The following is an 18,361-nucleotide window of genomic DNA, read 5'->3' on the forward strand; positions in this document are numbered from 1 at the left end:
ATGTTATCCTCAACGGCATGATCGTCTGTCCTCATATGCTACGTCAGTCTCTAAACGGTTAAAATAATAAATAGCGTACATATACCCTAATGGATCATTTGAGAAATTAGAATATCAACGAATATTGTTTCACTGAGCCTACTGAACGTTTTCATTGTTTAATGTAGACTCAGGTGTTTCTGGAGACAACATCATGCTTAATACCGTGTTGTTGTTCCTACAGGTGCCTCTCATGATGATATGAGTTCTAACGAAATTTCACGTTATAAACGAGAAGAAGAAGAAACACAGACGGAGGTAAATAGAATACTATTTTAATCAAAATATTGTTCATTTATTTAAAGAAACATTGTATGCTCTGTTAGTATTTTATTTATTATAACCACAATATGTACTGTTACATTTGACGTTTTAAAAGACTTTCAGAAATGATATTAAAGGAATTAATTATCTATCTAATCTTAATTTAAAGTAGTAGATCTTTGAGTGTGATCACAAAACAGACACTCATAAATTTAATTTCTAAGATTTAATGGTAAACCTAACTGTGGCTTACATACAAAGACTTAAAGGACTAAGCTATTTTGAGAAGTTTTGATACTTTTAAATTCTGTTTTTACAATGTGTAGAAGCGAATAAAACTTAAACCAACACAATATAGTAACTCACAATGATGTTTCTTTTCTAATAGGGGTATTCTGATAGTCTTTTGGTGTTTGTAGAATTAATTTCTTCTCTTCTCTTCTCTCTCTCTCTCTCTCTCTCTCTCTTTTTTTTTTTTAAGGTTGGAATCGCTGTGTCTTCTAGGTACTCAGCATACACACATGCTATTATGCTACACGTGGAATATCGTGTTTTTGCGCATTAGAGTGGATCGAAAAAAACTTCTTTCCGAAATCGATAACGGCTCACACGGGAAAAATTACTCACCCATAACAGTAGTTCACTGAATTTTTTCACGTTTTTCGGACGATGTCTCCCGGTGCCGCAATGGGCCTAAAGTTTTAGAAAAGTCAACATAGGGAACACGCATAACACAGTATGCAGACTGTCTGTTTTATCTTCCAATACAGATCAAAAATACCATATTTCTCTACTTGATCGTTCTTCAACTTTATGTGCTGTACTGATATGACCAGTATGTGCAATTCTTTGCTTATTTTAAGTATAAAATGGCTTAAAATAACTCAGAGCTCACTACGAGGAGGTGACTGCACATCGATCACCGCCCACCCAGTAGACAATAGACACGTTGTTAAGGCCTAAGCTTCTGATGACGAAGACTTGTTTCGACTCAAAAATGGGAGTATTTTTCCTAGACAGCAGTCTTTCTCGAACGAAGCCATCTCTTTCTTCAAATTCACCTTTCTTCTCGGGCGCTGCACTAACTTCTCGTACGATCCTTTCCACGGCCTGGGTGTGACATGAAAATTCCGTTATCGACTTAGCTGCGACTGCTACACTTTTGATGCTTTCTTCCACTACTTGCGATGTAAGTGCTTTAGTCAAAGGCGGTTAGGTGACTTTGACGGAAAACCAGCTTATCATATCATAATAGTTTTCAGTTTGAAAGTTAATGTCAGGCACGACAAACTGTCGAATGGATTTCTTGGGTGCCATGGAGCTGACCTTTTTTATTCGTCTTCATCCAAGAGTCCGAATAACTGGAGAAGAGTCGGTGATGATTGCCAGCTTCATATTTTCAGGATGTGCGAAAAAACCATTTGTTTGGAGCACCGAAAAGACTCTTTCGGTTATCCGGTAAAATTGCCGACGAAAGCTGACCCATCTTTCACAGGTGTCGCATCCTGTCACTGCAAGAAGGATGCCGTCGAATCGCGAACCATATCGGTGCGTAGACCTTCACAATGAATTTGACAAGCCAAACTAGAAAAGGATTAGGGGACTCTTCGCTTACGTAAGGGAGCAGGATTCAGCGTGCCGTCGTCAGCCACCGGGAATGATTCACGGGGCCGGGCTTCAGGTCACGTACACTTTTTACCGTCGATGCAGCTGTGCACAGTTTCATCAAGTAATTTTGATCATCTTTTACTTTGTCATAATCGTCCAGTCAATCAAGCGGTACTGGCTGGTAAGATCTTACTGGCTGACTCTAGCACGAGTTGAGTTTCTGCCCTATTGGACCTGAGTATGCTCTTGGACCAGTGGTGTTTCCATCCAAATGTTGAAACAAGAGGCGCAGTGGAAGCTCATTACAATGGAGAAGACATACTATAAACTGAATTTACCTTCCTAGTCGTTTCTCGATACTGACAAAGCTACCAATATTTTTACCGGTGTTGCTTGCAGTTTCATCGCAGCCCGCTGCAACCGTTGTTGAAAGTCCGCTTGTTTCGCTCCAGAAAGTCGATTATAGCTGTCGTGGTGTCAAGTGCGCTACCTGATGGTGGTGTGAAAAACAGAATACTAACTGAACTCGCCCACTACCAGAAACAAACACTAACTGTATCGCTTTGCGTTGATGCGCGCAGCAATCTAATCGGGCTTCCATTCATCATTTCTATTCTTTTTTTTTCAGGTTAGACGTTAAAATAAGCAAAGAATTGCACATATTTGTGATATCAGTACAGCACATAAAGTTAAAGAACGATCACGGAGAGAAATATGCTACTTCAGAACTGTATTGGAATATAAAACAGACTGTCTATATACTATGTAATGCGTGTTGCCTATGTTGACCTTTTAGGCCGATTGCGGCACCAGAAGATATTGTCCAGTTATGGGTGAGTAACTTTTCCCGTGTGAGCCGTTATCGATTTCGAAAAAAGTGTTTTTTTTTTCGATCCACCCTAGTGTGCGTATTAGAGAGTGGGCCATTTATCTTGAAATGCTCTTGTAACTTTTTAACTAATTGATAAAATTCCATGAAATTTCACAACGTGCAATTATTTGATATACCCCACAGTACTACCACATTAACATGTTGTCAATCCAATATAAACTTTAAAGTTTTATTGTTTTAAAAGGCATTACGTCAGGTTATTACATATTTCAAATCTACAATTTAACCAGAACTTTCAATGTCACATTTATTATTCAGTGTTACAAACTACGGACGCCACAGTGTAAAAAACATATCCAAATATTGGATACCTATAATAACATAAGTGAAGCGGACGTGTCAATGCATATTGGAAATACAGAGTGACCCAGAAAAACCTCGTACATTTGAAAAAATAATAAAAGAAAACGGATTGCAGAGAGAAACATGCTTATTTAAAAATGTGCAATGGGTATGTCAACAGTTTGTAATGACTGACGTCTGGTAGGTGCTGTCATAGCGAGCAACAAATATTTTGAGACTATGTCTGAAATCTATCATATGATATGATTGAATGATTCATTGTTCACCTTATTTCGAACCACAGGCCGTATTTATGCGTGGCGGACGCCCAACGAAGCGCATGATCCGCCGTATTTTTGCCTATCCGTGAAACATGGTGGCGCACTGTGAGTCCAAATGCTCGAATTTCTGACAAAATCTCAAAAAATAAATTTCGCAAATTTATTGAAGTAACATATGGGTATGTATTATTAACTATCCAGAGAAGGCAGTTCTGCTCAGTTGAAAGCAAAGAAAGAAGCTCACGTTTGGCATGACATACCTAAACATTGTAATTCTTAAAGTTATCGTTCATCACTATGTTTTAGACTGACTTCCTGGATGGAATTCGAGTAGCACATATTTCTATAACCCTTTTAGTGATTGATATCACGGATGTCGTTAACACTAACGTTAATTATAGCTTTTTCACCGTTAATTATCGTGTAATACGCTTCCATGTGCATTATTCTGGTAATTTGAAACAAACGTGTAAGGAACAACATTGTTTACATGTTTGTTTTTTCCTTTTAAAGAGTTCTTTTATATCAGGGCATATAACGTCTAAGGAAAAAAAAGTGCTGCCGTTTAGTATGATAGTTGTTTGTGCCAAAATGCTAACAGAAGCGGGGAATGTTTGCATTTTTTAAAAATTGCTTTTGATTTTATAAGTTAACACACACATACACACACACACACACTCAAATGACATTGAAAAGGTTTCAGAAAAAGACATACTGGATACCTCTACACTAGAATTTGAATTATGGGTGTTCAAGCACGTGTCAGATTCTGAGAATGTCTTCAACACTTTAGTTATACAAACTACCTCACTACCTCATAAAAAGTGGAAATTCATTGGTAAAGGAAATAATAATAATAATAATAATAATAATAATAATAATAATAATAATAATAATAATAATAATAATAATAATAATAATAATAATAATAATGTGGCCGAAAGGAAGAAATGCATTCCGGACCAACTGAAGAGTGAAATTGTTTTACGAATGGACGAACCAAAGACAATATTTGGAGGCAACACTTCCTGACGTTTCTTTGGAAATCAAGAAGTGACGAGTTCAGTGTATAAGGGAATTAAGTTCAGCTTTTGGTCATGGTCAGTTTTTTGGGCATATACTATTTCATTTTTACGAACTCTATCTTAAACCCTTTCAGAGCTTTCAAGATTCATGGCCAAACATTTATAACGCTTGTAACGCAATAAAATAAAAAAATAAAATAAAATAAAAAATAAATAAAATAAATAAAAAATAAAAATAAAAATAAAGAATAAAGTGATCTAGAGGCCGGATGTTTAGACATTAAAAACCTGGAAAATAGACACTTAAAATTAAAAAAATACTCAATACAACTAAAAAATAAATAAGTTACAAGTAACAGATAATGTTCAAGGAAAATAGAAATATAAGTGTTTATTAATATATTATTTTACTGTATATATATATATATATATATATATATATATATATATATATATATATATATATATATATATATATATATATATATAAACGAAGGTTGGCATGTATTCCATGTATATTTGGTACATACATTCTTTACAGCACTTTATGACTACACAAACAGTCCAAATTTTATACATTTACAGTACACACAACGGTCCAAATTACTACAGCACTTTATCAGTACACATAACAGTTCGAAGTTTTACATCTTATCATTGAAAACAACACTTTATTTCTCGTAAGAGGCGGAATCTTTTCTTGAAATACTAAATTATATATTTTCCCCAATAAAGTCTTATTTTGAAGAGAATGCATAGAATAGGCACTAAAGCAATTATTTATTCAGGAATGGGAGAAATAGGCAAAGAAGGCAAAATAAAATTGGCTTACCTTGAAACTATAACCTCCAGGCATGTTGCCTAACAACCAGTGATAACTCACATATGCTGAATCGAACCGTATAAATTTTGTCTCTTTTTCATACAACTTCAGTAATTCTACTTGATTACATTGTGCCAAATGTCAACAAATATTTGTGGCATTGATGTCGATATAATCAGAAGATTTAAAATTGTACTACAAGCTATTTATAGTGGTCACGAAATAAATGTAGGAAAAGTTTCGCACACAATTCTGGACACAGCAAATCTCATTGTGGAGAAGTACCCTTGGTAGCTCATGCCTCCAACTGTACACAAGGTATTCATCCATGACTTTCATGTAATTAAACACGTAGCTATTGCAATGCTGGCATCTGATTGAAGAAACCTAAGTAGGAAGCAACAAAGAGTTCAAATTGTACAGAGAGTGATTTTCCCCCAAAATTTCTAAAAGCAAAACCAATGAAGATTTTTCTGAATTTATTACTTATTTCATCAGACTCGATTATTTCAAGCTTGCGGAAAACTATGAAGAAACCGGCTTTAATATTTGAAAGAGAAGTATTATGCACTGCATGAGAAGTAGGGTAATATTTTACTTGTTATTTTCATGAAGTGTATCACTCAATTGTAGAGATGCAAAAAACCGGCTTTTTTGAAAAAAAAAAAGTTTTTTCTGCTTAGCTTTTTTGCTTGGGAAATTTTGGGCTGTTTTGAAAATTTTGCTTTAAACTGATAAAGCAGACTTTGTTTCGCTTCTCTACAACAACAACAAAAAACTCATTTAATTAGTGGTTGATGCAGATAATAATATGAAACCTAGAAAATAAACCATGAATTTTATAAAGATTTTTTAAAAATTCCTAACATTTTTACATTATGAATTCCAAAGGATTAATCAATATATGTAATAATATTTTCACCTCTTATATACAATAAGTACTTAAAAATGATACACAAATAACTAGCAAAATTGTATGTAGTATTTTTACTTCAAAATATCACACACACCCTTTTTTAAGCAAAATAAAGAAAAACATGGGAGAAATCTGCACATCAGGAGCTTCGTTTCGGGTGGTTCTGTACATTCTTGAAATTTTTACATTCTTGAAATTTTTAAGTTAAGTTTTAACTTTCATTTACATTGTATGAATATTTCGAACAAATTTTTCACTGATTGATCACATACGTAATAATCTGTTACCACCTATCAGGTACTTCGGATCTGCAAAATCGGTAAAGCTCCAAATTCTGTAATGCACTAACTATTGCTTAAGCTTGTTCAGAATCGGGAAAGTATCTAATTTCTATTCATGGATCATATACGAAATAGATGGTTCATCTGAGCGTATGGTTTCCTAGGCTGTAGAATATATAACCACCATCACGGCTTACCCAGTCCTGAAGGTTTCTGAATTTTTAACAAGAAAATTCAACATATCGTTACGAAACTTTTTTTTTACAATAAAAGAAAAACTATGGAATACATTTAAAAAGAGTGGAAGAATCAATCACTGTTCCAATTCACAAGAAAGACGAAAAAATTGATTGTAATAATTATCGAGGCATTTCTCTTAACATTCTATTAAGAAGATTGGTCCCATACGCAGATGAAATTATTGGAGATTATCAGTGTGAATTTAGTCGAAATCGACCAGATATTTACCATTCGGCAAATACGCGAAAAGAAATGGGAATATACTACCGAGTACATCAACTGTTTATTGATTTTTAGAAAGGCTTACAACTCGGTTAGGAGGGAAACATTATACAACATTCTTACAGAATTTGGAATACCGAAAGAGCTAATTAGATTAATTAAAATGTGTTTAAATGAATCCCAGAGTAAAGTCCGAATAGAAAAATGCGAGCTTTCACGTCGAGGTTGGCCTGAAACAAGGATATGCGTTATCGCCGCTATTATTCAGCTTTGTTCCGGAGTACGCTATAAGAAAAATCAAAGATAGGAACGAGGGCCTAGAGTTGAATGGTATTCACCAGGTTATGGTGTATACTGATAATGTAAATTTGATAGAACAATCGAAAGAAATGCGGAGGCCTTATTAAACGCTTGCAGTGACATGAGTAAATGCAGAGAAATCTAAATACAAGGAAATTCACAAGGATCGTAATACGGCAAATTATGAATGCGTTAATATATCAATTAATACTTTCAACACAGTGGACACTTTCAAATATCTTGGATCAGTATTACCAGACCAAAATCATACCTACAAAAAATTAAATGTCGACTGAAATCAGGAAATTCTTGTTATTATTCAGTTCAAAATATTTTTCGTCGCGAATTCTGTCAAGGAGTTGAAAGCTTAAAATATATAAAATGATAATCATGATTGTTATGCTTTATGGTTGTGAAACATGATCGCTTACGATGAGGGAAGAACGCAGACTGAAATTATTTGAGAATAAAATTCTGAGACGAATATTTGGACCCAAGAGGAACGGGAATGGCGGAAACTTCATAAGGAGGAAATACATAATTTATACGGTTTACCAAACATCGTTAGAGTCATCAAGTCTAGGAGGCTCAGGTGGGCAGGTCATGTAGCCAGAATGGAAGAAAGTAGGAACGCTTTCAAAGTTTTAACTGGAAATCCAATCGGGAAACATCCATTAGGAAAACCTAGGCCCAGATGGGAGGACAATATTAAGATGGATCTCGCAGAAATAGGAATACAGAGTAGAAACTGGATTGAATTGGATAAGGACAGAAGTCAATGGAAAGCTTTTGTGGCCATAGAGAAAGAGAGAGAGAGAGAGAGAGAGAGAGAGAGAGAGAGAGAGAATACATTTAAGCTAAGCACAACTGCACAACAAACATGAGTGAGTGGTTAGCTTTCGCGCTTCTATCGTGAAGTCCGGGATTCAACCCCGAATTCGACCATTTTGACGAAAGTTTTTCTTAATTCCATCTGTGAATGTAGAGATAGTGCGTGTACTGTGAGTCTTGACCGACTTCCTTTCTAATAGTTTTTAAATCTTTGTTATTACTAATTACCAGCAGTGATGGATTTGCTAAGAGGGTTAGGGTGGGGATGTCTTTCGAATTGAAGCCTCTACCTCGAAATTACGGAATTTCTAAAACAAACTACATATTAGTTTTGCCTTTACTCATAAACTCAACCTGTCCTCAAATAAAAAATTAGGAATATTTAGAAAAACTAAGCATTAATAACAAAAGAACCTCCCAAAATACTTTTTTAAATCCGCCACTGATTATCAGTATAATATGGTCTTCAAGGTTGTATCTGGAAGATTATAGCTGAATATGCAAACGAAACGAAATATTTGTTATGACTCTACTCATAAACTTAAGCTCCGCTTAAATAAAAGTTAGGAATTTTCAGAAAAACCAAACATTATACAGAAAAACCCCTCCCAAATATTTTTCTAAATCCGATACTGATGATTTCTATCAAATGGTATTCAAGGTTGTGTCCGGAAGATTATTGTTAAATCATTGCTCAGCTACAGTATAATGGAAATGTGGAAGTACGCTCTGACAGATATATTGTAAAACATATGCTCTGATGGATATATTGAAAAACACAAGTTTAATTATGTGCTAGAAGCTAGAGTACTAAGCTCAAAGAAGTGAAACACGGATGACTAGAAAGAAACGATCTAGAGAAGAAAAAAATGTCGATAATTCAGAAGGTAAAATAAAGTTAGATAGCTTCTAAAATTGCCCTCAAATACTACTTACTTTATGTTTACTTTAATTCATAAACCACCCATCATTAATGATGAATTCCAGAGCGAAATATGGCATTTAGGTCGTGGAATCTTATTTAACTTTAGAGTATACTATAAGAAAGCTATTTAAACAGAAAAATCATGAAAAGAAAAAAAAAAGCCAAAATTTCCAAAATTCTCGTTTTTTCCCCCAAAAAGCCGACTTTTTATGTGCAAAAAACATCCTTCTTTTTTACATCTCTACTCAATTGTACGTTGCATCAAAGCTGTTCTGAGGGTGACATGTGGTCCAACGCGTATTATTGGTAAGTTGCGCGGCAGACGAACAATTTAGAAAATATTGTAAAAATGTCATATCTTCAGCACATGAACAACCGTTTCTTCTATTGAGGGCATAAAAGGAATCAACAGAAGCTCATATATAGTAATTTCGAGGAAGAGTAAATAAGTTTTGTAGCTCCTATTGCAACAATAAATGAAGCAATTTCTATAAGCTTCCGTTTTAACGGTGGGGTTTGAGACTAATCCCAGGAGCCTCTGAATGTGATAACGGTTTATAAATATATATAAATAGTACTGCCTCCCTTTTCTATCTGTGATTTACATATATGTACTAAGTATGCATCTATAATTTTTTGTAAAATTTTGCCTGTATATTTATGTTTACAATCTTTACTTTGGACTAAAGGAAGAAGAAGGTGGCATTGAATCATTTTGGAAGGTACTGGTGAAAACAGTCAAAAATATTTGGAAGATGCTGTTTTCATCTGATGGCGAAGGAGAAGGAGATCCTTCTAATATTCTTTCATGGGAATGGGAACAGGATGGAGTCAAAGGAAAAACCTGGCTTTGGGAAGGAGATTGGGGGAATTGGACGTCGTGGAAATGGGAAATGTTAGATAACCCAAGTAAGTTGAGTTTTACTTTCAAAAAATACTTTTCTGTATTACATTTTGTCTATATTGAATAATAATAATAATAATAATAATAATAATAATAATAATAATAATAATAATAATAATAATAATAATAATAATAATAATAATAATAAACCTAGGCTTTAGAGTTCACAGTGGCATGAACGCTTTTATAGCTGGGTTCAATTAAGTTACGTGTGGTCAACTCCAAGGCTTTCAAGACCATTATTTCTTATACTTCAAGTTTAATATTATTAAAATGTGAATATTAATATCGTTTGTTTAACTGTGATAGATAGGATTAAGTGAAAATATTTTTGGATCTCTACAAATTATCTTTAAACAATATCAATTTTACTGCGTCATGAACATGATATATTACAATCCATACACGAAGAGTCATAAACAGCACCATAAAATAAGAAAACAATTCATAATAAGTGACCGGAAGTATACGATAATAGTGGACGGAAAAACTATGGAAAAAAATTGACATATTACGAAATTTAGACACCAAGTAAAAGGTTTTAGTTCAACTTTGATGTAAGTAATTTGTCTTTGCAGATACATCAAATAAGATATCGTCTAAAACGTATTGAACCTTTTGCGCATGAGATGGCGTTATTGTCCCAAATCTCAGGATATGTGAATTCCAGCGGTTCAGGCCTAATGCCATTTGACACCAGATAGTTGGAGCTAGTAGATGTGTAAAAAAAGAAAGAAAAGAAAAGAAAAGAAAAAGAAAAGGAAAAAAGAAAAGAAAAAAACTGTTATAATTCTTGCAATCAGCTATAAGGCATTCCGCCGTAGAGATACATGAACTTTTCCCCGTAAAACTGAACTACATTTTACAATTTTATTTCGATAAAGGCGAAAATGATCCATAGGCCATGAAGAAATTTATACTGTTTATGAAAAAGATACATTATCAAAAGAAACAGCTAAAAGATAATTCTGTTTCTTTTGTTCTCAAAAATTACGATATGCAAGACCCTCCTCGTAGAGGGGAACAAATCAGAGAAAAATGGATGATATTTTGGCAAAAGTAGAGCAGAACTGGCATGTAAATATTCGTGATATTTATAGACGACTTAACTTTTGCGTTACAGATAACTTATCTGAAGTAAGGCTTATGAGAGTAATAGTATTTACATGAGAATGTTTGTTTTAGTAATATTTTGCCATTAAATATTTTAAAATTGAAATAATTAAATTGAAGAAATTGGTTGAGCAGTGTTTGCAAAATTATTGTTTTTAAATTCCTAAGTAGTTGGTTTGTTGAATTACAGTTTAGTGTTCCTTTCAACACTGAGGGTATATGAGACGTATATTTACACTTTCATGTGATATTTAAACTACATGAACCTGGGTCTCCCGCAACGAAGGCCCGTAAACTAAGCATATATACTACGTGATAGCCAAAACTTCTTAAATAGTCTGAATTATTGGTGCTGATTAAACTACCTGTATCTAAAATTAAGTTCAATAACTCTGTATGTAAGTCATATACTTTATACATCATTATGAAATTGCAAATTCGTTGTTACTTATCCTGTAATACTTGTGCCTCACATCAAAATTTAAAGAATGACTTCAAAGTGAGAAGGATGTCAAAGACAGGAAGGGGGCGAGGAGGGCGAGGAAAAGCCGGTTTCACTGCTCAAAACCATTTACACTGCAGATACTGGGCTAAGACTATACGGTGGATGCATTAAAACTTCCCAGCCCAAGTTCTCGCAATTTCTCATGGGTTGTTAAAGATATATGCAATCTGGTGTTGTCAGCGTGGTCTAAAACACTCTGTTGACCAGTTCCAGCCATTTCGTTTGAACTCTTAGATGCACTCGCGCCAATTGTTGGCAGTACAGGTCCGAGCAGTGTTGCCACAGTCTTAGTTCTGGAATGGGCTCAAAATAGTAGTCTACCAAATTGAAACGAAACGGGCTGAATTCATTATCTTATACCCAGTGGCGTATTTACGATTTTGTTTCGGGAGGGGCTTTGCGAACTTTCGGGGGGGGAGGGGGCTTTGCCTGGACATGTAAAAATTCTGCTAGATATTTCATTTACTTTACTATACTAAGTAAGATTTCGGGGGGGAGTTAAGCCCGGAAGCCACCCCCCTAAATACGCCACTGCTTATACCAGTGTAACAAATGGCTCTATAACACGAAACTAAAATGGGCAAAGTTCTTTAATACTCCTTCCCCTCTTCGAAGAGTCCAAATCAAGAAAGTATTCTTTTTAAAAATCATCCAAATAGGAGGACCCGGTGTAGAACCGTTTTATTATAAACTATAGTCTTACTTGAAAACGTGTCTGTTTTCTTTTTAAAGATTTCAAGCTAAAATTTCCACCATACTGTTTCTTTCTCGTCTCCTTCATGCACGGTGCGGATGCGCCCATCTAGCGTCATTTATTTCCCGGTATAGTTCGAAGAATTTTCCACACAAAGTTCGTAGCATTATGCGATGCAACGTCACAGAATAAATGTTCAACAGCATTTTTTTAAGAGTCCAACAAACAGTATGAGTAACGTGAGATGTAGGGAAAGTCTCAGTGACGCTTTTGAAAAATGTGACAAATATTTGTTAAATGGTGCCGAATTGGGTAGAATTGTACCAAATTTTTCACAAAAGGGGCTGAAAATGCCAGCGTGGTACCAACGGGCCGATGAATACCAAAAAGGGCTGAATTTGGTACAATTTGTACCAAGTGTGGCAACATTGGGTCCGAGTCCATCGTTCTGGCCACCGGCAGCAGCTCATGATTTACAATGCCATTCCAATTCTACCAAACGCACAGTATAACCTTCCTGGACGTTAGTATGGAGCTTCTTGCTTACGATTATGCTTCTTATATATTATTGTCGTAGATCATCCACTGTTAATCACTCGTGATTAACCTCTTCAAAAAGGGCCCGAGTTTGTTACGTTTCTGTGCTGATCTGCAGATAGAAATTTGATCGAGGACATGCGTTTGAATGAGATCATGTGGCACCCAAACATTGAAATTCTTTTTGTAGCCAGCTTTCTCCAAATGGTTTAACAATGTTTGACTATGCCATGACTATTTACATGCTGGTTTTGCTCTACTTTCGCCATAATATAATCTATTTTTCTATGATTTATCGTCCACTATGAGGAGAATCTTTAGCATTTGTCTTCTGGCTGTTTCATTTGATAATGTATCATCCTTATAAATAATAGTTTTTTCACTAGCTTGTGAGTTATTTTCGCTTTCATTGAAGTGTGGAATCACTCATTTTTATGGCACAATATCTGACGTTTAATTAAAACGATTCCAACACTTTTTTTTTTTACACATCTACTAGCTTCTACTGTCAGCACCAAATGAAATCAAGACTGATCCTGCTGCAACTCATATACCCTGGGATTTGATACACTAACGCCATCTCGTGCACAAAAAGCTCAACACTTTCCAGAGTACTTGACATAAGATTACATAATTTTATGAAAGACCGCAGCCGCCATGCTAACAGTTCCGATCAACTACAAAATGATGGACAGAAAACATCAAAATGTACAGACGCTCGCTTCAGTAATGCGAAGAACAAAATAAAACTTTGCATAAGATGATTTCTATCCATTATTTTTTAATAAATAGAAAACTGCATCCTGTTTATAAAACAGTTATTCTCTTCTAGAAAAAATAGATTATGCTATTCAAGAAAGGACACTGTACATTTCCTCGTCTGTCCGATTTCGGTGATTTTTGGATATGTTGTATCTGAGAACCCCTGTCAATTGTTTATATGGGGCCAAACTCCCTATGATCAACCTTGTGACCTCCAGAGGTCACCAAAGGTCACATAGTACAAAAAGCATTGTATTTCCTCGTCTGTTCGATTTGGGTTACTTTGGGACATGTCGAGCTGAAAACCCCCGGTCAATTGTTTATATGGGGCCAACTCTCTATGATCAACCCTGTGCCCTCCAGATGTCACGAACGGTCACATAAGGAATGTTGGTAGAACTACTTCAAACTTAGCATACAAAAAATAGTTGTTTGTTATACTGGGCTACGACAAATGAGGATATTCCACGTAACGGTGTGACTTTTGTTGACCTCTGGAGGTCACAGGGTTCGTCATAGGGAGTTGGCCCCATATATGCAATTAACCGGGTGGTCCTCAGCTACAACACCCAAACATCACCCAAATCGGACAGACGAGGAAATACAATGTTTATTGTACGGTGTCCTTTCTACTTTGTACACCATTATACTAGAGTACAATTCAATAATGGACAACACAACAATATGACTCGGAAGATAAGGATTAAACAAAGGAACAAGTGAATATACTTTTCAAATCAGTAACTTCAGAAAATATAAGGTTATCTTTTCTTGTATTTATCCCTATTTAGGCCCATTCTTGTCCTATGGTAGGGATTCATATTATATATATATATAAACTAATTTGACAACTATCGTTAAGCGATACTGTCTCAACAGTAAAAACTCTGTCTCCAGTAAGAATCAAATTCGTCACCATATGTGACAAAGACGCTCGCAAATCAGTGTGCTATACATTTTCCCCAACCTTGGTCTTGGTTCTATATTAGGTACAGTTTGTACACTTCTCTAGCACAATATAGTTTACACTTTACTTTGTGACGGTTAATTCGTATTGTTACAACGACAATTCTACCAACAACAACTTATGTTAAAGAAATGAGAGATATAATCTTATTAAAATACGTTTACTGTAAAAACAAATATGAATTGATTGAAGAAAAAAAAACCTATAAGAATCCTAATTTTCTACTTTCTGAAATATGTGTTTAGATTTTTAGCCTCCTCAATTGTCCAAGATACATAATTTTAAAATCTACATTGAATAGCCAACCAATCAAGGTAAAGAACTTTCAGAATTCAGACTTAATATGTGGCATGTGTAACTCAAGTATAGATGTACCAGGTAACTCCAATATTGTATCGAACAAATAGTAAAACATACTCTAGAGATTCTTATCATTTTTCGCGACAAGTAAAGTGTGAGGAATGTAAGAAAGACAGGCATACATTTGATATTTCATAGTAATTTTAAACAGTTCATATTTGTTACAATTTGTTATCTTTTTCGCAGAATTTCACTTGCCTGCATGTTAACTCTGAGAAAACGTAATACAGAATTTATCTTTCAACTCACCTATTTACTATGTATCATTGAATATCCCAAATTATATTTATTAGAATATTTTATTATCAAAGGCGTTACGACGTTAGTGGACTCTTATTTACAGTGTTTTTATAATAACTTTTAAGTTGTTAAAGTACTGCTTCATTCCACATATTTGTTCATTGCCTTTGGATTCTCAAGATTTAGCGTATTGTTCTTGCACAAATGTTATACTCTTGTATACGAAAGTTAATACAGAATCTATTCTTTTTTTATATACAGATATCACTGGTGGTGGAACCCTTTTCACCTCACCAAATGGCAGTACATCGGGTACATCATGGAGAAGAACTCCAGAAGGTTATGAATGGTCGATATCTAAAGACGACAATGGTATCAGCGGTGTATGGGGTAAAGAAAATTGGGAAATTCGAACTCCAAACTCTAGTTGGGGTTTTCATAGGGACGAAAATGGTGAATGGTATTTTACTGTAGACGGAGAAAAGTTTCCAAAGAACATGTTCGAATCAGCAGATCAACGTAATTTTGGAGATGAAGACCGTCCTCCACAAAGACAGAAAAGAGAAAAGAAGAATTGGACAGTTAGGGTGAGAGACATATATGTTGGGAGAAATGGTCAATCCAGTGGCTGGAGAGTAATTGTTGGTAACACAACCCACGTTCAATCTGGGAAAAACTGGGCTGTTCAAGTTTTGGATAAAGTTCTTGTTCGTTCAAGGCCTGGAGGTGGAGGACAAGTGGATGTGAGTCCATCGAAGAAGGGATCGCAACTTACGTCTGGAATTGGACCAAGAACATTTAAGTTTTCGGTGGTCGACACAGATAGCTATTCAAACTCAAATGGAATGAGTAGACCAGTAGTAAGGATGCCATCCCTTCTAACAGCAAGTGGTCATCCTTATCACCCTCGTCAGACACCGTCTCGAGATCAGAAGTATGAGTAGACAGTATTTATTACTGATATGAGCTCGATGCTGAAACATCATTTTATGTTTGTAAATGCAATTGTTTTCTAAATAACACTGCACATAATAAAAATACAAAAAATATTTAATATTTTTATGATGTTATGCAATTTTTTTGACGCTTTTCCTACCACAGTTTACTCGAAATCGTGTGTAAAGATCGCTATCATACTCAGAATATTTATATATCTGACAAATTTAGCTAGATTGAAAATGTGCAGAAATTAGACATTTACTCCAAATATTTTTCCAATATGAGTTAACTGCCTGAAGGATTAAAATTGCAAATAATCTAAAATATTTCGATAATTTTGAAGTATGAAGTTTAGTATTTCCGTCAAAGCAATGTGATTCAAGAAAGGAGTATACTATTTGGAAATTATATTAAGTTCGAGAAGAGAACAAGGTGAAATAAACGACCACAATATCTGTAAGCTCTAAACCGACCGATGATTTACTAGATCTTTACAGTGACACATGAACTTCACTTGATATCGCTTACTCGTACTTCCAAAATGAAAGATACCTAATATGTTGTTTCAAGTAACATAACTGAACGTATTGTATGTTACTCTGAAGAAAATAGCTGCTCATATTTCAGAAGTTTTTTATTGTCATCCTTAAGACGCAACAAACAAAACCTGGCTGTGATAAATTTTTAAACTCTCGCTAGAACCCTAGTATTAATGTAGCTATATGTTTAAATAGAAAGTATGAAATACAGGAAGAAAAAATGACTGATAGTAGATGTAATATCTTCTGTATTATGTGAGAGTCTCGTAAGATTTCTCATGATGTGTATGGTTTAGTTGTACGTAAACTCGTAGAAATATTAACAATACCCTCTTTTACATGGAGATATACTGACAGGAATTCATATAATCTTTCATAAAACTCATTTTACAGAATAAGTAGAGGATACGTAGAAGTGCACTAATGTATACATTTTCTCTGAGCTCTAAGCACACACATTATTCTCTACAAATGGACCAATATTTGAAGAGCCAGGGGGAAGAACGCTTTCAGCCCCCCAAAAAAAAAAAATCAATATCTCCAACACCAATTTTCTAATTTGCTGTAAAAATAAGTTTTTCTTTACATATACAGTATACAATATTTACCATGATATAAACTTAAAACTATTTTTCTAACAATGTAATTACAATGTTTATCTAATGAATAAATTGTTCTTTTCCTCTCCTGAAAAATTTCATTAAATGGACTGAAAGCGTTCTTCTCCCTGACCCTTCATTTATCTACGTTTTCAGGTCTGGAGACATCTTTACAGTCATACGAGAATTTTAATATGTTATATTGTAATACTATATACCAATATTCAATATTACATTTCTATCAAGTAATCATGTGGAATCTTATATATTTTCCTCATTAGTTAAATTTATTGTACAAAAGAATGTACGTGAATTAAACTAGGGGAAATTTAGGCAATTATATTTTAAAGATTGAATAACTGTAGACTATTCATCTTCATATAAGTGGACAAATAGAATGCATGGCAGAAAACGTCTTCCAAGAGAGACCTAACGTACACTTTCTATATCATCATTTAGTTCTGCGTTAAGGTTGTGTTGAATTAGGCCTAGATTTTCACTAACGATGAATCTTTCAATATAGAGGTTTAACCTTTAAGAATAAGTATACATAGGTAAAATTATAATGGAACATAATTAAAATTCTGTATGAAAAGTTGCTTGAAAATATGCTTATGTATCTTCAAAGACATCCATATCTCAAAATTTATGGGAAATATATGAAACAAATGCAAGAAAACAAAAAAAAAAAAAACAATGCAAACAATACTAACTGTAGTAGTAATTAACGAAGAAGACTGAATGTAGTGTAGAGGAGTCGCTATAATTAACTTGTAACGAGGGCGATTACGAAACATCACCTACTAATCGAAATCATGATTATTTTCCAATAAAGTAAAATTCAATAAGCTTTCTTGCTTTGTTCGTCCCTCAATGCATACTCATCTCATGGTTAATTATCCCATATCAGACTTCCGAAGAAACTCATCGAAACAACTTATTGACCTCGCCAATAGCGACTACTCTCAGTCATGACTCCGTTTTCTTTCATTTAGAAATAGAAAAGGAAGAGAAGAAAGTAGAAGGGTAAAAAAAGGAGGTAGGAAAAGGGAGGAAAAAGAAAGAAAACAAATAGAGTATTTTAATAAGAAATAGATTACTGGATAATTCCGGGAATATAGTAAGAAGTCGGGAAAGTCGTTGAAAGATGAATCATTTTAAGCGTTATTAACGACTAATCACTTTTAGAATACTTCGGAATAGACACATGTTCCTCCATACCACCCCGACCTAGCTCCAGGCACCACGTTCGTGGGGCTGCCCAGACCTAGAC

At 34.6% G+C, this 18,361-nt stretch overlaps 1 protein-coding gene across 1 annotated transcript in view; it reads left to right on the forward strand.

The window, feature by feature from the left end:
* Positions 1-16,050, forward strand: part of LOC145667659 (uncharacterized) — a 56,532-nt gene extending 40,482 nt beyond the window's left edge. The window contains exons 6-8 of the mRNA XM_081735119.1: positions 224-297; positions 9,619-9,838; positions 15,273-16,050. Of these exons, the coding sequence (XP_081591245.1) occupies positions 224-297; positions 9,619-9,838; positions 15,273-15,955 (977 nt within the window). The 3' untranslated portion in view covers positions 15,956-16,050. The remainder of the gene's footprint in view (positions 1-223; positions 298-9,618; positions 9,839-15,272) is intronic.
* The last annotated feature ends 2,311 nt before the right edge of the window (positions 16,051-18,361 follow it).

The sequence above is a fragment of the Thermobia domestica genome, chromosome 1, assembly GCF_964235325.1.
Source record: "Thermobia domestica chromosome 1, izTheDome1.hap1.1, whole genome shotgun sequence".
Classification (NCBI taxonomy): Eukaryota; Metazoa; Arthropoda; class Insecta; order Zygentoma; family Lepismatidae; genus Thermobia; species Thermobia domestica.